At 43.8% G+C, this 22,007-nt stretch overlaps 1 protein-coding gene across 1 annotated transcript in view; it reads left to right on the top strand.

Moving 5' to 3' along the window:
• Nucleotides 1–506: 506 nt before the first annotated feature.
• Nucleotides 507–22,007, top strand: part of DYNC1LI1 (dynein, cytoplasmic 1, light intermediate chain 1) — a 37,119-nt gene continuing 15,618 nt past the window's right edge. Inside the window, exons 1-2 of the mRNA XM_006890621.1 lie at nt 507–634; nt 744–817. Of these exons, the coding sequence (XP_006890683.1) occupies nt 507–634; nt 744–817 (202 nt within the window). The remainder of the gene's footprint in view (nt 635–743; nt 818–22,007) is intronic.

The raw sequence follows: 22,007 nt of genomic DNA on the forward strand, positions 1-22,007 counted from the left end.
ACCCAGCAGCCCTGGATGATCGGAACCCTGTAGATAGATGATCGGGTTTGAGAGTTATCTCGGTGTTCATTTCACCCAGAGGCCAGCGCTGCCCGGAGGTGCTGGGGGACCTGCGTCTATGCGGGCAGTGCAGGGATTGCACACTCGTCCGAAGGGAGGCAGAGCGGGCGCCCGCCCTGGAGCTGCCAGACCCGCCCTGCTGCGGCCCCGGGGCTGCGGGCGGGGCAGCGGGACGCGCGTCCCTACGGTGAGATCAGCGAAGCGGGGCTGCGGCACGGCGGCGCGCTCGCCAGTCTACGCAGGCGCCGCCCCTGCCCGCCTCCCCTCCGCCCGCGCGCAGCGCCTGCGCAGTGCGCCTGCGCGCTCCCTCCGCACTCCCTACTGGGCCCGGGCACCGCCCCCGTAGGCTCCGCCCCCTCCCGTGCGCCCCATATCCGGGTTCCCGCCGCCGCTGCCGCCGCCTCGCTCATTGAGCTTCGCCGGGCGCGGTGTGATTCCCGACCAAGATGGCGGTCGCGGTGCGCGTCGGCTCCTTCGGGTCCCCTCCGCCGGGATCAGCCTCGTCCATGGCCGGCGAGCTGGCGCCGGGGAGCAGCGGCGCCGCGGGCGACGACGAGGACGGCCAGAACCTCTGGTAACCACCCCACCCTCCCGGCCCCGCGCACGGACGCGGGGCTCCCGTGCCCGCCGGGGCTCGGCGCCGCCCGGGCCGGACTCAGCCTGTGCACTTTGCTCCCCGGCAGGTCCTGCATCCTCAGCGAGGTCTCCACGCGGTCGCGCTCCAAGCTCCCCGCGGGCAAGAACGTGCTGCTGCTGGGTGAGTGGCCCCCGCTCCGTCCCCGGGCCCCCGGCCGGAGCTCCGCTCGCTTTGTGCGGCCGGCGCGCCCCGCCCCCTGTCGGGGGAGCCCAGGGCTGCGGGTTCGAGGCCCTGGACCCGCCTGCCCTGCCCCGCCCTGCGTTCCCCGGTCCCCTGCGCGGGCAGGCTAGTGCATCCAGGGCCGCCGACCTCCCCACCCAACAAGCACGGGCTCCTTTCCTAACAGAAATGGATGGATGGCGGCTCCCTGCGGGCGGCTCCCGTGCAAATGGCCTGCCATTAATATTTAATAGCTGACTGTAATAATTGACAGAGGAGCCAGCGTGGAGCCCGGGAGCCGGGATGCGGCTGCTGTTTGATTCAGCATTTTCGGATGCAGTGCTCGCCTTGCAGCGGCGCGTTCCGCTCTCCCTGGGAATCCTGGCATCTACAAAGGAAAGGAGAGCACCTTGCTGGCCCGGGCCCTGCAGCTCGCTGGCTGGCGTGCGGGGGAGAAGGCTCAGATGCCCCAGTTCTCCTGACTCTCCCGTGCATGTCCCTCTCTGTTCTCTGACAGTTGAGTTTATATTGTGTGTCTCTACTGATGGCGATGGAGGACTGTGGGGAGAATATGCCCCAGGTTCATATTTTTGCAGATTGCACCCCTCAGTTATTTCCATGAGCAAGATTTCTTCATATTTAATTAGGAGGTTTTGGAATGTAGCGTGCAAGCTGGCTACATTTTAAAATTTAGGTGCCAGTGTCTCAAGAATATTTTCTTTTGTTTTTTTCCCCTTTTCTAAAAAATTTTTATTTCTTAAAATTTTTATTTTAATGAAAGTTTACAGAGACTTTGGATTTCCATTCATTCATTGTTGCCGTATTCTCCCAGCTCAAGAATATTTTTACGTAAATGCAAAAGCAAACACGAAAAAGTCAGTTCCTTTAATTCTTTTTTAATAGGTATGCTTTAGTGGAAATGACTTCTTTTTCACAAACAGTTCTCAGTCACAATAGATCTTTAAGGTTATGTGGAGCTGTGTGACAAATTAGACCTTACCTTTTGGGTTTGGTGTTGAAAGCATGTCCTGCAGATGATTCTGGACTCAGTAACAAACTAGCCCAAGATAGTACATTTCTTGCTGTCAGCTTCGTTTCTTCTTTAAAATAAATCCTTATTCCTGACTCTTGAGATTGCAGAGAATGTTGAATGAGATGATGTATTTAAAGTTCTTAACTACAGTGAATTTTTGTGATGGTTTAAAGAATATTTGTGAAGAGAACTCTTTAAAAGTTGAGTTCGGTTACTCAGTTCTTTGTGATGGAGAACCAACTCAAGGCTGACCGTCCCTCCAGTGCTTTTACAGAGGCTGAAAATCACACTGGTGGAGATTGCCCATTTTTTTCCTTTGGAGCAGCTGGTGGATTTGAGCCGCTTGTCTTTATTTTTTACCCACTAGGCCACCAGAGCTTCCCCAAAATGGAATTTAATAGTCAGTGTATGCACTATTTATAGGGATAGAATTTAGGATGCAAAGCAATCCAGCAAATGTTTTCAACTTGCTAATTTAAGTGAATTGTCACTTAGTACTAAACTAAGTTAAGACCCTCTGGTATCATTGAGATGGGTTTTGTAAGACTTCTTTGCAAATACTGTCATTTTCATCTTATAAATTCCCTCAGCTTTCTGTGCCTTAGCCCTGCCTTAGATGGTTTTGTTTGCAGTGAAATAACACATGGCAGTTTTGCTTCTAATTTCCACTGAGAGGTTTGGTAGCTTAGTGGTAAGGAATTTTGCTGCCAGCACAAAGGTATGCAGTTCGAATACACCAGCTGCTCCGCAGGATAAAGGACACCTGTAAACCTATTGGAAGGTCAGCTGTGAGTTCTGACTTGACAGTACACAACAATTTGGACTCAAGTTGCACCAGGCCTTTTTTTTTCACCCTCCCATTGACAGTGGCTTATGCCGTGTGGTTGTTTTTAAGGCAACCCTCTCAAACTTGGAAGAAATTAAATTTCCTTTATTATAACTTTAATGGTGCATAAAATTCCATCCACTGTCTAATTGTATGAGCTTAGAATTAAAGATTTTTCTTTTGGTCCTGTTGGAAATTTTCATTTTTCTTTTTCAGCTTGGGAAGACTCTAGGAACAGATTCACTGCTAATTACATACATTTTTAATTTACTAAATACCTCTAAGGATTTCTTGGAGTCATTTTGCCTTTATTTATTGTGGCAACATTCAGGCTGTGCTGGAGGAGGGAAGAAATGTAGAATAGAGATTGTAGTTTCTTAATGAGTGTGAGAATGTCAAGTCAGAAGGGAGATACTTCACTGTAATATGTCTTTCATGAGTTACAGTGGTGTCTGAAATGATACTATTTTGAGGTTAAAAGATCTGTGTCCTCCCCTGTATTGTTGTGTACTGTGGAGTTGGAACCGACTTATAGCTGACTGTCCAGTGGGTTTTCAGAGGCTGTGAGTCACATGGGAAGAGATGACCCATCTTTCTCCTGTGGAGCAGTTGGTGGATTCAAACCACACGCCTTTGGGATTGCAGCACGCTTCTTCCCTCTAGACCACAAGAACTCCCTGCAGTAGATAATGATAGAGGCCTTTGAATCCACCAGGCAGATTACAGTTTAACTGTAGCCTTCACTTGGACTCACTCGCAGTCCTTCATGGGAGAAAGGGTCAGGACCAGGAATGTGTATGCATGAGCTCTTTTCAGGGCTTGCTCATCTAGATCTCATTTTATCTGTCCCCTTCCTTGTCAGCACTAATTATAGATGAGGCAATGAACTTGAGACAAGGTTAAGTTGTCAATGGACTGGTTTTCAGTGCCTTTGGCTTGACTTCCTGACTTAATAGAAGGTTCTACAAGGAATAATTCCAGATACAAAATCCTGCCTATTACTTAACTTTAAAAACAACAACAACAAGGAAGACTGTCTTTCAAAAGTAGTTTTTTTTTAAAGGAAAATCGAGATATTTACTGAATTCCTTGGAGTACCTTACTGAAGAACAACACTGGTTTAAGCAGTCTTTCCTGATCCTGTCGTGATGACACCCGGGAGGAATTTAGCATTAACTTTTAGTCATTCTCTTTGTGGAAAGATGTTCAGAATGGGCCTCAGGGACATTTGGTTTTTAACGTTAAGAACAAGACCTCTGGAGCATTTAGGTTAAGTCAGATTTCATATATTCTCATCTTGACCCCTTCCAGTTGGTCTCTAAGTTATGTGTATCTGACTTACAAGCCTCATTCTCTGCCAATTGGAACCTACTCCTAGCTGACCTTCCATCAGGTTTTCAGAAGCTGTGCATCTCACAAGGTTGCCCATCTTTCTCCTGAAAAGCTCCTGGTGGGATTGCACTGCCAGAGAAGTGCTGTTTGGGTCCGCAGCACAACTCCGGATGGATTACACCACCAGAGCTCCATGAGTTACATACCTATATTATATAAGGGGCTGTAAAGCCTGTTCTGTTACTCATTTGAGGTACATACCCTGATTCATGTTACCAAATGGATGCTACTTTGTAACATGTAGCAAAATGTTTTAGTATTCTATGTTGTGTCAGGGAGCTCTGGTGGCCTAGTGGCAAGATACCGCTCTGCAGTCTTCAAGGCATAGGGTTTCAGTCCACTCCCTGCTTCATGGGAGAAGGCTGGGCAGCCTCCTCCCATGCGATTAACAGCCTCTGAAAACCCTATGAAGGGTCAGTTCTGGGTCGGTTCCACCTCAGTGGTACACAACAACAGTAACAACATAATGTGTTGAAGATGTTTTAACATATCTCGGGCTATTTTTAATGCATAGAAAGGTAAATTAGATATCATATACTCAAACATAATTCGATTAACTAATACTAAATATGAATCATACATAACTGTTGCAACTTACATCAAAATTATTCTTGAAGACGGACTTAGGAGCAGAACTTGTTCGTGATCTGGGGACTGCCTGCATATCTAATAGGGTCCCTGGGTGGTGCATACGATTAGGATGCTCAGCTGTGAAGTGAAAGGGCACAGGCTCTAGTCCCCTCAGAGGTGCCTCAGGAGAGAGCTGGCTTCCTTCTCAGTAAGTCAGCTTTTGAAGGCCCCAGGGAGCCTGGTTCTTATGTGACGTGTGGGCTTACCCAGAGTCGGAACTGACAGCCACCACCAGTTGTATATATATATATATATATATATATATATATATATATATATATATATATATCACTATATACTTTATCAATTTTTACAATGGTTATAGTTATATCTCAATAGCTCCTTCTTAAGCTCTTGATTATTTGTGTTTTCATACGAACACTCCCTTAGGAAGTTAATAATAACTAATAAAAGCTAATATTATTTGTAAAGCACTACATCAAACATGTGAGGATTGTTTATATACTCTGTTTATCTGCTGAAAGATCAGGAAACAGATACAGAGCTGTTAAGTAAATAGCTCAAGGTTACAAATACTAAGTTGTATAGCCAGTCTCCAGGCTCTGTTAACCTTAACCTCTGTTGTTAAGTGTGTTACTGTGTGCTGTGGAATTGGAACCAACTCATAGCTGATCCTCCAGCTGGTTTTTAGAGGCTGTAAATGCCATCTTTTGTTGTTGTTGTTGCCTGTCTTTCTCCCTTAGCAGAGCTGGTGGGTTTGAACTACCTTCCTCTGAATCAGCAGCCACCAGAGCTTCTACTCTTACCCACTGGAGCGTCTTGCTAAAGGGAAAGGGAGCTTTCTTAGAGGAATATAAAGAAGTTGCTTTACAGTTTTTAATGAATTTAGTCAGATTCTCCCACATGTGCCTGTTTCAGTACTGAGAAAGACTCTCACTGACTGAGATTCATTGGTTTTTATTCTCTGGTAAGAGTCAGTTGTAATCCTGCCCTCCAACATAGTTCTGCCTCATATACTCACTGCCGCCCCTCAGCACAGTTCTGCCTCATATATACCCACTGCTGTTGATTCTGACTCCTGTCATTGCCCCTATCAAGTTTTAGGGGATGTTCATCTTTTCTCTCTCTGAGTGGCTGGTGTATTTGAGTTGTTGATCCTTCAGTTAGCAGCCCGATGCATTAATGCAGTATATCACCAAGGATCCTTCTGTATCACTGTAGATCCTTGTATATCTGTATCATTTTCTAGATTTTGATCATTGAGAGACATGTAAACCTAGTGCTCTCTGCTCTGGTGACCTAGTCTGCAGGGAGTTGTGTTGCTAACGATGCCTCTGTCATGGTTTGGATACATGATGGCTCCCAGGGAGAAAGGTGAGCGGTCTCCTCAAGTGCCATGTACAGCTTCCAGGCCTGCTAGAGGGCCACTTATGACTTGACTCTGAAAAGCAGAGAGAGAAAGGGCATGCACATATACTGATCTAAAAGTTTGTGGTTCTCTGTCTTCTGCATGTACACACACACACACACACACACACATACATACACACCCCTGACACCTACAACACCTTGGAAGAAAGGTGTGGAATATTTTGATTCCATCAAGAATATACAAAGAAAACCTGGGGAGCAATTCTACCCTATAACTCGTGGCATCGCCCTGAGTCAGAACCCATTCAGTTGTTGATGGTAGTGTTAGGAGCCGTCGAGTTGAGCATGACTCCTAGCAATCCTGTAAACAAAAGATCTGAACCCTGTTCTATGCTGAGCCATCCTCACACTTCTTTTTTTTTTCTATATTTTATTAATTTTCATAAACATTTACAGAGATTTTGGGTTTCCATTCATTCCTTGTTGCACTATTCTCTCTACCCTCCTCCCAGTTTGTTCTTGTCCAAATGCCACAGTGCTTGTCAAAGCCAGTTCTGATTAATCTTCTTTGTCAGTGTGTCCTTTGCCATTCCCTATCACTCCTCCCTGAGAGAGACTTCACCCTGAGTCATAAGGAAAAGGGGATGGCTCCAGCGTTTCAGAGGCTGTCAACATGATGGAGGGACATATGAGCAGAGTTGATGAGATGGAACACAGACTCAGTGAAATCGAAGACAAAATTGTCACCACTGATCTGCTAGAGCAAAAAGCAGACTCAAAAAAGAAGAAAAACTAAGAATAATGTGGGACAACATCAAGAAAAATAACATGCGCATCATTGGAATCCCAGAAAAGGAAGAAGCAAGTAAAGGCACTGAAAAAGTTGTGGAAGAATTACTAGAGGAAAACTTCCCAGACATAATGAAGAATGAGAGAATATATATTCAGGAAGCTCAGCGAACACCATATAGATTCGACCCCAAAAGAAAAACATCAAGGCATATCATAGTTAAATTTGCCAGAACTAAGGATAAGGAGAGAATCCTGAAAGCAGCAAGGGAGAAACAAAGAGTAACCTATAAGGGAGAACAGATAAGATTAAGTGCCGATTTCTCAGCAGAAACCATGCAGGCAAGAAGGGAATGGAAGGACATATATCAAACACTCAGAGAATACAACTGTCAACCAAGAATACTGTACCCAGCAAAATTATCCATCAAATATGAAGGACAGATCAAGATATTCCCAGAAAAGCAAAACCTAAGAGAGTTTGTAAAAACAAGACCAGCACTGCAGGAGAAACTCAGAGATGTCCTTCTTACAGATATACCACAGAAAGCTCCATGGTCTAAAGTAACTAGCAACAACACCAAAAAGAACTCAACACAATGATAGCAATAAAACCTAACCTTTCAATAGTCACACTGAACATCCTCACACTTCTGACAACCAAGAGCCCATTGCAGCAGACACCGTGTCAGTCCACCTGGTTGAGGGTCTTCCTTTCCTTTGCCGAACTCTACCTTTCTGAACATCATGTCTCTCTCCAAGGAATAGCCCCCCCTCGCAACATGCCCAAAGTATGTGAGGTGAAGCCTCATCATTCTTGCCTCCAAAGTGCACTCTGGCTACATCCTCTCCACGACGTATCTGTTTGTTCTTTTGGCCGTCCATGGGATGTTCAGTGCTTTTCTCCAACACCACAACTCAAAGACATCAGCTTTTCTTCTTTCATCCTGCTCTCAGATACATTGTAAATGATCAGAAAGACCATTGCCTCAATCAGATGCATCTCAGTCCTCAAACTGGTATCATTACTCCTCAATAGTTTGGAATTGTCCCTAACTACAGACTTTCCTTGTGCAATATGTCTTTTGATTTACTGACTGCTGATACCAAATGTGTTAATCGTGGATCCAAGATGAAGTTGTTGACTGTTTCAGTCTTTTCTCCATCTAACACAGTGCTAACTATTTGTCCAATGGTAAGAACCTTTTTTCCTTGACATTGAGCTGCAATCCATATTGAAAGCTATGTTTGTTGATCTTCTGCAATAAGTCCTTCAAGTCTTCCTCACTTTCAACAAGCAAGATTGTGTCATCTTCCTAACACAGGTTATTGAGTCTCCCTCCAATCCTGATGCCACATTCCTCCTCATAAAGTCCAGCTTCTTGCATAATTTGCCCAGCATGCTGATTGGATAGGTATGGAGAGAGAATACAATCTTGGCACACTCCCTTCTTAACTTTAAACCATGTGGTGTTCCCTTGCTCTGTTCACTCAGCAAACTCTTGGTTTTTCATGAGCACAGTTCTGTGCTGTGGAATTCCCATTCTTGTCAGTGTTAGCCATAACTTGTTATGATCCACATAATCAAATGCCTTTGCATAGTCAATAAAGCACAAATAGACATTTCTTCAGTTATTCCTTTTCTTTGAGCCAGGATCCATCTGACATCAGAAAGATACTAATGGTACCATGGCATCTGCTAAATCCTACTTGAACTTCTGGCAGTTCCCTGTCTATGTACTGCTCTAGCCGCTCTTGAATGATCTTCAGCAGTATTTTGCTTGCATGTGATATTAATGATATTGCTCGATTCCACACTCTGTTGTATCACCTTTCTTGGGAATGGGGACAGACAGGGACCTTTTCCAATCCTTTGGCCAGACAGCCATCCTCCAGATTTCCCAGCATGTACCCACTCATTCAGTTGGCTCTATGACAAGCGAGTTCAACCTAGTGTTTCTTACCTGTAAATGAAACTGTTTGGATTTATTGCTCTATGAGATCCTGTTTGAGCTGACATTCTGTAGTTTTTTATGTGATTCTAAAATTTGTGAGTTATTAAAACATTTTCGAAGACAGTTGCAGTTGGATTTAAGTTGATAAAGTGCTTCCTTGTAGATGTAGGTCGTTTGATCAGCCTAGGAAGAAATCCAGAGTCTACATTGTGTTTGCTTCCAGAACGCACCAGCCCGTGGTTGTGTGCACCAGAAAGGTCCCTCATTGGCTGAGCGTCGTAAGGAAGTGTGTTTAAAAGAATCTCTTAAGAATGAAGACAGTCTGTTACACAAGTTATCGCATGTATGGGACCTCAAGATCTACACAGTGGAGCTAGAAGACGTGATAACTAGTAACTGTCGAGAGAGTGGTTGACTTTCTGTGTAAGGGCTGGCTTTAAAAGTAATTGGATTGTTCAGTCTGAAACAATGAATTGTGTAAGGAGTTGGAATTAAAGATCATCAGGGTTCCATGACTAGTGGGAAAATTTTTTTAAAAATTTTTAAAAATTCATTTTAATGAACATTTACAGAGATTTTTGGATTTCCATTCATTCATTGTTGCACTTTTCTCCCTGCCCACTCCTTTCCCCCCAGTTCGCTATTGTCTTTGAAAAGTAAAAGAAAAATTCTTTCATTGTTATACAGTGTCCCCCCTCCCCAGTACACTCCACTGTGCAACCTTCATTCTGGACTCTTGTCATAACCATAATACTCAATCATATATAGCTTTTAAACTGTTCTCTCTCTCATCTGTTTGAAAACATTTTTTACTACTTGAAGTATGTGAATAACGTGCAAAGAATTGAATGCTATTAAATGTGATAAACCCTACAAATACCAGAACCTGTGTAAGGCATAAACCTGTCAGAGGAGGAGAACTCAAATATTTCCTTCCAAAGAGAGTGATAGAAAAGTGAAGCCTGCACCCAGTCATAACTGGAAAACTTTGGAGACCTGGAAAAATGAGGCCGTCCAAGAAAGTTCAGCTCTGAAAGGTTTTCTTGTACACAGGTTGTACGGTATTGTAAATGGTGATTTTCAAAGGTTTAATACAAAATTATTGCATGTTTGTTAAGTTACTAGTAAAAATAAATGTACAGTATTTCTTAAGAGTTGTGTCTTGTAATGGCTCGCACTTTGGTTTATGTGATTATTATGAAATTTTGTTGTTTCAGTGAAGGTTTACACATCATACTGGTTTTTCATACAGTCATTCATAGATATTTTGTTTTATAATTTTAATTACCATATATTAATCAGATACAGTATCTAATGGGAGCAAGCTTCTTTCCAATTAGGCGTTGTGAGCTATGCTGTCCCAGTTACAGATAATGAACTCTTATCTTTGTGGCCCCCAAACGAGTGTACACAGTATAAAAAGGCATGAATACAGTGGTATTTCAGCAAAATTTTATTTACAAAAGCAGGAGACACCCCAGGTTAGGCTTGTGTGCTGAGTTTGTGGGCTTTTGCTTTAGTTTGTTGTGAGTATCAGTTTTATTATGAACACGGATGCCAGTTTAAAGATATGTTCCTGGTTTGTAGAATACAGTGTGAGCAGATACTAAGCACCCAGTAAATGTTGGATGAAAAGGACCACTTTGGATTTAGACAAACCTGGTTTTCAGTGCTAGTTAAACTGTGTAGTTCAAAAGCCTCAGCTGTAAAATTGTTAACAGCTTCTCACAAAACAGCAATATGCAAAGGAGGAAAAAAAACCCACACAGCAATATGCAAATTGATAAATAGTGGGGCATTGTATAAAAAAAGGGCATCACCTTTCTTCTGGGTAGGCACCTGTGATGTATTGGAAGTTTGCAGTATTTTTTAAAGTTAATTTTTATTTACTCCTCCATATACATTTTGTTTTATAACAAAATTAATTACAATTGATTGGTGCTGTTTATTGTAAGATACAGATAATCACTGTTCCTTGCCTTTCCCTTCACCCCAGCCATCCAGCCACTGGTCTCTGTTCCCTTCTCTCTCCCTCCCTATCTCTGTCTGTAAACCTTTCCTTAGCTCCCCCCACCCAGGTCCCCCTCAGTAACGCACCTCTTGTTCCGTGTCATTGATTACAGTGTACACAGTGTCTGATCACCCCTTCATTCCCCGTATGGAAAGGTGTAACCTTGGACAGGTACACGTGAGCGTTTGCTTACACTCATCCAGGGGGCACCTCCTGCTCCTGAGCCACCAGCCTCCTTACGCCTACCCAGGGAGGAGAAGCCACCTGAAGAGGACAAGCCCTGGGTGAGGTGAGGAGCAGATCTCCAGCTCCCTCCCCGGTCCTCCAGGTGATGCACAGATGAGATACAGAAGGCCGCCGCAGGAGATCTGGGCTGAGAGAGAGTTCCTGGGAAGAACCTGCAGCTTGTTACAGAGCTTTCAGAGAAATGGTGGTTCTTGCAGCGTGCTGTCAAATTGACTCCAGGTTACAGCGACCCTCTGCACAGCAGGTCTAAGCCTTGCCCGGTCCTTTCCCATCCTCAGGTGCCCCTGTGCTCGAGCCGCCATGGCAGTGCATCTTGCTGAAGGTCTTCTTCTGACTGCCCACTTTGCTAAGCATGGCGTCCTTTTCCAGGGACTGGCCCTTGCTGACAACGTGCCCATCTGGGAGACACTCTCCCATCTTGGCCTCTGAGGAGCCCTCTGGCGCTATTTTTTCTGGCATGGATTTTTTGTTATTTTGGTCTTTTGTGATATATTCAGTACTCTTTGCCAGCACCACAATTCAAAGACATTAATTGTTAGGTCTCTTAATTTTCAAACTTTCACATGGATGTGAAGCAACTGAAAATAGTATGGCTTAAATCAGATGCGTTTTAGCCTTTAAACTAATGTAACAAATGATGAATGAATTGAGAAAAATGGGAATTCCAGAACACTTAATTGAGCTCTTGAACACTTGGACATGAACAAAGAAACGTTGAAACAGAACAAGGAATACGGAATGGTTTAAAATTAGGTAAGCTGTGTGTCAGGATTGTGTCCTTTCTCCAAATTTATTCAGTCCAAATGCTGAGCAAATAATCAAGAAGCTGAATTATATGAAGGAGAATGTGGCATCAGGATTGGAGAAAGATTCATCAGCAGTCTCTGGTACGCAGATGACATAACTTTGCTTGCTGAAAATGAAGAGGACTTGAAGTGCTTTCTGAAGAAGATGAAAGACTACGTCGAGCTTTCAGTGTAGTCATTACTACTGGTCCAGTAATCAGGATAGATGGAGAAAAGACATTATCCAGGGTTTAACTTCAGTTGGACCCATAGTACCCAGGGAAGCAGCAGTCAGAAAGATCAGAAGACACATTTACTTTGGGAAAAATCGGCTGTCAAGGATCTCTTTCTGAGTCTTACAATCCGATAGGATACGACAAGTTTATTTCCATCACATAAGGCCAAATAAAAATGATAAACCTTTACGATGTTGATTTCTCATTTGGATGAGGAAGGGACTTGGCAAGCTGAAATTCCTTCTGCCGTGCTTATCCAGCAGAGGTATAGAAATGCCAGTCAAATCTCAGCAGGCAGTGGGCATACGGTAGTGGAGAGATAAGAGAACATGCCTCAGCCTTCCATGACAGGAAATTCAGAGGAGGGATTTTCCTTTTGGATTTAGAATGGTAAGTGATTTCCTTTTGGATTTAGAATGGTAAGTGAGCCTTAGTGTCCGTTATTCATGGTGAACAGAAGTTCTGTGACGTGCTTGAGTCCTGTACGTGGTTCACAGAATTAGCAACATCAGACAGTCATTGAGAGAACAGGGTTATTTGCTGTGGAGAATTTCACAGCCACCAGATCCACAAACTTCCTTCTTTGGTTGAGCACGTAGAAAAAGGATTCTGTTCATGAACTACTTTTTAATGACCTTCTAGCTAGAAATGGTTTTTATTTATTTAAAGTGTTAATGAGGGGTGAAGGGCACAAATAGATGCTCTAATGAGACCGTGTAAAGTCCAAAATAGCTGTTGAAAGCAGTCCTGCGCACAGCAGAGCAGCCTCCCTCCCAGTTGTATATTTGAGCCCTCAGCTGTAGCTTGTGGTGGGTAACGCTGTGGATCAACTTGGCTGCCCGTGGTCTCTGGTTTAGCTCTTAGGATCTAATCATTCCCGTGATGAGAACTAATATCATCACCTTAACTACATGAGGAGATCGGCCATAAACAGCCCATCAGTTAAGAGATTGTCCTCTGGGATGCAACCTGAAATAGAGACAGACAGACAGACAGACAGACGTACACACATTCTGCAAAGTTGTTTTGTTATTGGCTTGATCAGGACCTTCCACCTGGCTTGTCACCATCTGACCTTCACTTCTTCAGGTATGAGTCAGCGACCTGCCACATTGCCCTTCCTTCTTGCATTCATCACCACCTTCTCTGACCCTCTGCTTTACACCAAAGATTATGTCCTTCTCCAGGGTCTGGCTCATCCTGTAACATGAGGTTTATCCAGCCTTTCTAGTAAGGTACGTTCTGGCCGCACTTATAAGATAGATACATTTGTTCTTTAGACAACCCGTGGTATATTCATTATTCTTCACCAATGCCATGATCCAAGTTCATCAGTTCTTTGGTCTTCCTTATAAGTTTTTCAGCTTTGTGTACCCAGACTGTCACACAGTCCTCATCGGGTTTCCAAAGCTGCTTATCTCTTGAGGAGCGGCCAGTAGCTTCAAACCGCTGACCTTTCTATTAACAGCCCCAGTACGTTATATAGAATAGCGCCGAGGCTCCTCACACACATATAAGGTAATTGAATGTACTGTAGCTAAGGTTGGGGGCACCTTAGTCCTGAAAGTGCTACCTTTGCCTTTTAATATTTTGGAGTGATCTTTTGCAGATTTATGTAATAGCTCACTTTATGTCTTCTTTTTTTGTTCTCTTCATTGATGTTTATACAGCAAATGTTTCTGTTCATTGGATGATAGGCACATTGTCGTGTGTGTTGATTGTGACTCGGGCAGTGCTAGCTCCTTTCCCATGTCCATGCGGCTCTGTTGTCATACAGCCACTTCACTCTCTTCCAGGCCCTCGGTGCTCAGGACAGATGCTGCCCTGTGGGTCTCTTTGAGCTGACGGTTCTGAAGAGCATATGCTCCACCCCCCACCCACCCACCCAGTTTGTAGTGCTTATTTTATGGACCAGCCGGTAATTTAGCTGAGAGGTCATCTCTGGAAGTAGCTTCAGCTCAGAGTTGGCATTTGCCTTGAGGTAGTCTTGGAGGTTCTGCTAGTGTATCAGACCACCCAGTCTTCTTGGCTTTCTTAATGCCCTTCATTCTTTTCTGGTCAGAAGAGCTGGTAGTGGTTGCTTTCATTTGATTTCTCAAGTTCTGCCTCTGTGGACATTGATTGTGGATCCAGTGAACGGAAATCCTTGGCAGGGTCAGGTTTTTTTTTCTTTGTTTGTTTGTTTGTTTTTTTTTATCCATTTTAATGAACACTTATAGAGATTTTGGATTTCCATTCATTCATTGCTGCACTTTTCTCCCTGCCCACCCCTCCACTCCAGGTCGCTCCTCTCTTTGAAAAGAAAAAAGAAAAATTCCTTCTTTGGTACACAATTCCCCCATCCACCCCCACTCCCTGCAACGAGTACACTTCTCTATGCAACCTTACTTCTGGACTCCTGTGCTAACCATAATACCCAATCATATATTGCCTTTAATATGTTCTTTCCCTCATCTGTTTCAATACAGTATACATAATTTATCCAGTTTTTTCTCAGTCTTACCCCAACCCTGATGTCAGTCCCATTCTACAACAGTGGTACTATGCAGTATTTGTCCCTTTGTGACTGAGATACTTCACTCAGCATAATGTCCTCCAGGGTCACCCATCTTGAATAATATTGCATGAATTCCTTGTTTTTCAATGCGGCATAGTATTCCATTGGGTGAATATACCACAGCTTCTCTAACCATTTGTTTGTTGATGGGCACTTAGGTTGCTTCCAACTCTTTGCTATTGTAAACAAAGCTGTGATAAACATGGCTGTGCATGCCAAAGCCTAGTTTTAACCACAGAAAAGTATTAGAGAATTGATAAAATTTCAGGTTTTTTTTTTCCCATTTATAACGTTGCTTATTGGGAAGCTGTGAAGATTTTTGTTTTCTTTATGTTAAGATATAACCCATATTGAAGGTTTACTTGCCTCATGCATTCCATTATCTGGTTACTGATGGTTTACACAGCGATTTCTCCTCGTTTTGAGTTGAACTACATCAGTAGACAAAGGTCCCTTGCTCCGTCTCCATCGTTAACAACTGACGCCTTTGAGGAGGCACCGTATTACCAGACGGTGTTCTGCTGCTCCCCCTAAGGTTTTAACTGGCTAATCTTGATGATGATGGTGGTGATGATGATGATGGATTTCCAGGACTTTCTTCTTAGTCTTGGACTAGAAACTATGCAGAAATCTGTCCATCATATATATGGGCACAGCTTTCAGCATCACAGCAACATGCCAGCCACCACAGTTTGACAAACTGAATGATACATGTTGGGTGTGAAGGTAATTTTAAAGTGGTCTTTGCCCTGAGAGTTTTTGTTTTTAAAACACCTTTGAGATTGGTGGCATGGTTGGTAGAGAGGCAGGATGTTAACTCAGAGACTGTGCACCGCATCATTGTCGGCTCTGGAGACAGATGGACAGTCTCCTTCCCTCGGACGTACAGCCATAGAAAGCCGGCGGAGAGTCAGCTGGGTGAGCAGGGAGTGAATGAGTGCCGCATAAAAATGTAAGTTTAGAGGTTGGGACACGGAGGGAAGAACATGTATAATGCATGAATTTTTTTTTTTAAATGTAAGCGTTCTTTACTCTGCTTTCTTCTTTGTTTAAACAGGAACTCTTTACTCATATAAGTGTGTATTTACAGATCATTAACTATTTGGCTGGCAGGCTTAAAGATGGTATGTCTGTTTCACTGCCAGCCGGAGGCCAAGGAGCTGAGATTTAAAGCTTTCTTACAACTTTGGAAGATAGCGAGATGATTTTTTCAGTCTTGTGTACCAAGATAGATCAGTTTGTTCTTTTGACAGTCCATAGTATATCCATCATTCTCCACTGACATTGCAGTTCTTCTCTGGGCTACCAGAGGTTAGACACGCTGAATTAAGCATTTTATCCTCTCCAAGTGCACACACAGTACACCAGCGGCAAAGGGATCTTGGTTGGTATTTTAATACTTTCAAAATGTGGTTTTCAGCTTGTGATAAGGTTGTTGTTGTTGTTAGATGCTGTTTGAGTTGCAGATGGCTTAAAACCACCCTATGAACGAAAGACCTGAGTACTGTTCATAGAGTTTCTGGAGACAATCTAAGATTGGATAACATTTTTCTAAATTTAGTGGAGGAGGTATTCATTTTGAGTTTACAAAATTACTGTATCTGATATGAGAGATGCCACTTGATTATTTATAAATATAAATAATTCTTTGAATCATTTCTGGTCAGTACTTTGAGCTGTGGTGCTGAAGAAAAGTTTTGAATATACCATGGACTGCCAGGAGAACAAACAGGTTCAACCTAAAGAGGGTGAAACCAGGCTGCTCCTTGGAGGCAAGGATTCTGAGGGTTCGTTAGGCATACATTGGGTATGTTGCAAGGAGGGACTAGTCCTTGGAGAGAGAGTGACATCATGCTTGGGAGGATGGAGGGACAGAGAAAGAAAGGAAGACCATCGATGAGATGGATTGATTGAGTGACTGCGGTAATGGGGGTAGGTGTTTCAGAGACAGTAAAGTTGGGACAATATAGAGCCATTTTCAGGACACAGGGTCACTGTGAGTTGCAAGCAACTCAGTGACACACGACAACACCAAAACAGGCTTTTTTTTTTTTTTTAATTTTAATGAGCATTTACAGAGATTTTGGATTTCCATTCATTCATTGCTGCACTTCTCTCCCCCCCATCCCTCCCCCCACCCCAGTTCGCTCCTTTCTTTCAAAAGTAAAACAAATATTCCTTCCCTGGTACACAATCTCCCCGCACCCCTCCCACCACCCCAAGTACATTCCACTATGCAACCTTAATTGTGGACTCCTGTGCAAAACAAGCTTTTACGGAAGAGGTACAGTTATAAAAATAGAGACTGTGCCTAAAAAATGGGAATGTTGGTTTAAAGACTAAAGGATCTTTACTGCATAGGGTGCTGTTTCTGATTCTGGTGAGCAAGCAGGCTGTTAGATAATAGGACAATTTCTTGTCATAATCTCCTTACCAAGCAAGGGCTTTATAGCCTGCTTACTTGTTAAAGGGAACCTGCTCAAGGAATGGTTGTTCTCTGAAGGGGGTCAGACTTGACGCCTTCAAGTCTATCAGAAGATATAGACAAGTAAGCTGGTACACTGTGCATCCTTAGAGTGTGCTGTTGGGAGTACAAAAAAGAGGTAACAAAACTAGACGGAGACAGTCAAAGAAAGCATCCTTTTGGAAACAGTTCAGAGCAGGAGAGTGAGCCAGAGTTCTCATAAGTGAGGTAGGGGAAGGATGATCCCAGAGAGAAGTGACAACATGTGAAGATTGAGTTGGGGAGGAGTAACACCCCTTGACAGCTCTGAAGAACTAGCATATGGGAGGGAAGTGAGAGTGGACATGGTGAGAGAAAGGCAGGAAAAGACGAGGGACCTTTGTAAGTGGCTGTGACCATTGCAGTTTACCTCACAGCAACGGGAGACATGGACGGTCTCCTGTCCCATTACAGCCTCTGGAAACCAGCTGGAAGGTCAGCTTTGAGTCGGTTTTAGCTGGACAGCACACATAGCAACAAAACCCAACTGCTGCAGGAGAGCAGAGTTCCAGAGGGGCCTCTTTCTGACTTAGGAAGCATTTCAAACATGGACAGAAAAGTTGATACATACTTACCTGCCCAACCTAGAGTCTGCAGTTAATATTTAGCTCTTTGCTTTTATACATATGTGTGTATCAAAATGTGATCCATTTTCTTGATGCATTTCAAGATAAGTTGTATCAAACATTTTCCTTTAAATACTACCTTTGCATAGTGTTAACTGGAATAGCAAAGGGTTTTAGGAAGGATGTTCATTATGATATTATTTCAGCATCTTGTTTGCTTTATGATGGAAATGAATCTGAGAATAATGGGAATTTAATGGAGTCCTTGGGTGGTGCAAACAATTAAGCACTCAATTATAATAAAAAAGATTGATAGGTTGGACCCACACCAGAGCTCCTTGGGTGATAGATCTGGTCATCCCATCTACTTCCTTGAATATCCTGGGGGCATTCCTGCTCTGTACACCTGGGTCATTATAAATGGGAATTAACAGAGACCACTAGCAACAATAACCCATAAACTTAGGGAGTGACATAGGGGAAAAGATGAGAATTTGGGGGACAGGACTAGGTTAATAAAAGTTTTCACACAAAGACATACAAGGATAGGTTGAAATCCACCAGATGCTGTGCTGGAGAAGGAGGGACAGTCCCCTCCTGTACCAGTCAGATCCGATTTGATGGTACACACACAAAAATAATAAAAAAAAATACAAGGATAACATTCTCACATATAATATACTGAAAGGTTGACATTCATAAATAGATCATAGCTACATTTTTTTAAAAAATAACCTCCAGTAAGATTCCTTAAAATAGTTGTTGTTATAAAAGAAACAAAACAGCAACAAAAGAAGTAGTTGTTGTCAGGTGCCATCAGGTGAAGCCCATTGCCAGTCACTGTATCCACCTGGTTGAGGGTCTTTCCTTTGTCGTGCCCTTATCTTTCCAAGCATGATGTCTTATCTCCAAGGAATAGTCTCTCCTGATAACATGCCTGAAGTATGTAAGATGAAGCTTTATGGTCTGTGCCTCCAAGGAGCAGACTGGCTGCACCCTCTTCAAGACACTTATTTGTTCTTTTGACAGTCCACGGGATATTCCGTACACTTCTCTACCACCATAGTTCAAAGGCACCAATTTGTCTTTCGGCATCCTTGAAATAGGTTAAAAAAATTTTTTTTTTGTTTGTTTATAAGACCTTTTTCTTCATTGACCTTTAAGACTTTTGAAGTAGATCTATTTCCATATGTCCACGTTTGCCATCAAGCCAAATTGTGTAGGAATGAATTTAGATGTGGAGAAAGTTAAAACTACAGAAAATAGTAATTACAATGGAGGTTTAAAACCACCAGTGACAAGAAGGAAAGGCTTAAAATCAGTGTAAAAGGAAGATTCTGTATTCAACCAACTCTGACTTCTAAGAATGACAGATGGCAGAGGAGGAGGAGAGTAGGTGATAGAACTTTGCCTCCCCAAAATATTTTGTTTGAGTAAGCACAGTACTTAGCTTTTTCGAGAACCTTCTCTATGCCAAGCACTGTTACTTTTAAGATGAAGACTGTTTCTTCTCATTCCATTTGTGCCTGAGAGCTAAGTGGGCTTGGGTTCTCTTGGGAGACGGGTTCCTGTCCTGCTCCCACCAGCTTCTGTGATGGTAGCCTGCCTCAAGTTTCCTCAGATTTAAGCCTGGGGAATGCCACTTGGGCGCCTCAGAAATCCCTCTGCCCTCAAGTCGAGCCCCACTCGGCGTGCCCCTGCAGATAGACTGAAGTGCCCCAGTTTCCGAGGCTGTAGATCTGTCTGCAGACCCCAAGCTGTAGCTCTCCGCAAAAGCAGACTGCTGCGTCGGCCGTGCGTGGAGCGGCTGAAGGGCTGAACTACCTTTTGGTGAGCGGCCTCATTTATTAACTGCAGCGCCTGTTTATGAAACACCCTTTGTTCTCAACATGACCACTTCTAACCGGATTCCAGAGGTGAGAGATTTCTAGGGCGCAGAGTAGGAAGGGCGTTCCTATCTCGTATGTCGTTGACAGTATGCTCTTTTTCAAGTTAAAGTGTCCTAAAATTTGGCCTAAAATCCATAGGTTCTGAATGTTAAGATAGAATTATTATCATTTAAAAGTCCAGTAAAAAAGAAATTATCAGTACAGTAAAATGTCTTTTTCTGACCTTTCAGGTAAAACCAGAACGTTAGGAATGTGCCCACCACTTAAAGGAAGTTGCCCAGCTTAATCACGGAGCTTAGACAGGGAGGAGACTGGCAGCACGGCACTGTCTCAAGTCACCCCCTAGGGCTGCTGCCCCTGCTGTGGCCACCACGCATCACGTCTCCAGCGTGACAGGGACCTCAGGCCACAGTCTGCACTTGTAGCCCTCCTTTAGCGATGGCAGTGAGATCTCTGTTTTCCAGTAGGGGTAGGAGGGTGGCAAAACAGGCCAACTCCCACATCAAGTCTCCTTCCTGAGTGGATCTGGGGACAAAACGTGTGTCCTTCACGCAGGTCCTGCTGTGCTGTGATTGAGTCAGCCGGACTTGTTATTTAAGACAAAGTTGCTGGTGACTTTCCTGTGGGGTGTTTAGGAATATATGTATTTTACCATGAAAGGAACAAACTTAATAAGGACTTTAGTAACAGCTACTTTCTACGCACTGAGAACACATAACAACATTGAACAAAACAGACAAAAATTCGAATAGTGCAACAATGAATGAATGGAAACCCAAAATCTCTGTAAATGTTTATGAAAATTAATAAAATATAATTATAGGGGGGGGGGAAACCCAGACAAAAATTCCTGTTCCCTACATCATGCTTTTGGGAGGGGGAAAGGGAAATAGTTACATACACTTTGTGTTAGAAGTTCACTGGAGGAAAATAAGCCGAGAAGGTCTGAGGTGGTGATTTGAAATGAGGTGCCTGCTTTAAGTGGGAAGGAGTCCACCCTATCTGTGCTGTGTCATCCCCCGGTCAGCTCAGCCATCTGTCCACAAGCCCCACTGCTGGTGCCTTGGTTCAGGCCTTGTTTCTTCCTCTAGTCATGTAAATAGTTCACTGTCCAGTCTTCCTTACTCCCAGGTTCAACCCAGTCAGTCAGTCTTCCACACTTCTCCAGTGATCTTTCCAGAATGCCTAAACTCCACCATCTTTAGGATAACGCCTCACTAGTCCTGGTGTGAAACACCCTTCAGTGATTGCCCTTCCCTTTACGTTCTCACCCTCTGTTTCCTTACCTCCTCATGCCTTATTTGTCCTTCCCCAAAGCTTCCCCTCAGGCCTCTTTTCCTTGCATGTTTTCCTTGCCAGCTAGAATGACTAACTCCATGCTCCATTAACTTTGCAAAATTTGGCCTAGTGTCAGTTGCCTTCTCAGGAAAGGCCTTTCTATGTCCAGGCAAAGCCAGACTCTTGAATTAGGGCAGGCTTCCTGATGTGTTCCTTTCTTTTGCTTCTATTGGTGTTGACACCCATCACAGTCTCATGCACAGCAGAGTAGCCTAGTCCCCACCCTGGGACCACCTCACAGTCTGCCTCCGATGGTGTGATCCTCAGGGTTTTCTTCACTGGCTGCTTTTCAGAACTTGACCGCCAGGCCTTTCTTCCTAGTCTTACCCTGGAAACTCCACTAAAGCCTATTCAGCATCCTAGCGACTTGCATCTCTCCGTTGACATTTCCATGGAGTTGGAATCGACCTTTTGTTGGGTTTTTCAGGTTGTACGTGGAGCATGAATATTTGTGATCGTCATGCATGTATGGGACTTTTCGCCCTTCCTTCAGTAGCTTCCTGTTATTAATGCTGCAGTCACAATTCTCTGCCCTAATCAGTCCTGTCGAACCTTCAGGATGGTCCCCGATGAGATTGGTCCATGAGTGTACATTGGCCCACTTCAACTGAATTAAAGAGTCTTTTTCTGACCTCTCTGTGCCTCAGGCTCCTCACCTGCAGAATGGGGCTGACACCAGCTCCTGCCTCACAGGAGGGGCTGCAAAAAACATGGGAGGCTGCAGAGGCACACTAGGAGGGCAGTCGAGCGTGGTGGGGTGCTCAATAAATACTTGATGTTCTCGACTGGTCTTGGCCAATTTAAAAAAAAAAACACAACAACCTCTTTTTCTGAAATTCTTTATACTGAAAGCCAAAAGGGAAGAGAATCTTATTCCTCATAAGGTAAACGAGGATAAAATCTGGATGGAACATGCAGTAGCTGTCATTTCCCACTTGGCTTTACACACACACACACACACACTCTCTCTCTCTCTCTCTCTCTCTCTCTCTCTGCAGTAGCTATAATTTCCCACTTGGCCTTACACTCTTTCTCTCTCTGGCGAGTCCATGGAGATCTTAAC

Source organism: Elephantulus edwardii, unplaced genomic scaffold, assembly GCF_000299155.1.
Source record: "Elephantulus edwardii isolate Elephantulus edwardi_28Jun2011 unplaced genomic scaffold, EleEdw1.0 scaffold00091, whole genome shotgun sequence".
In the NCBI taxonomy this organism is placed as follows: Eukaryota; Metazoa; Chordata; class Mammalia; order Macroscelidea; family Macroscelididae; genus Elephantulus; species Elephantulus edwardii.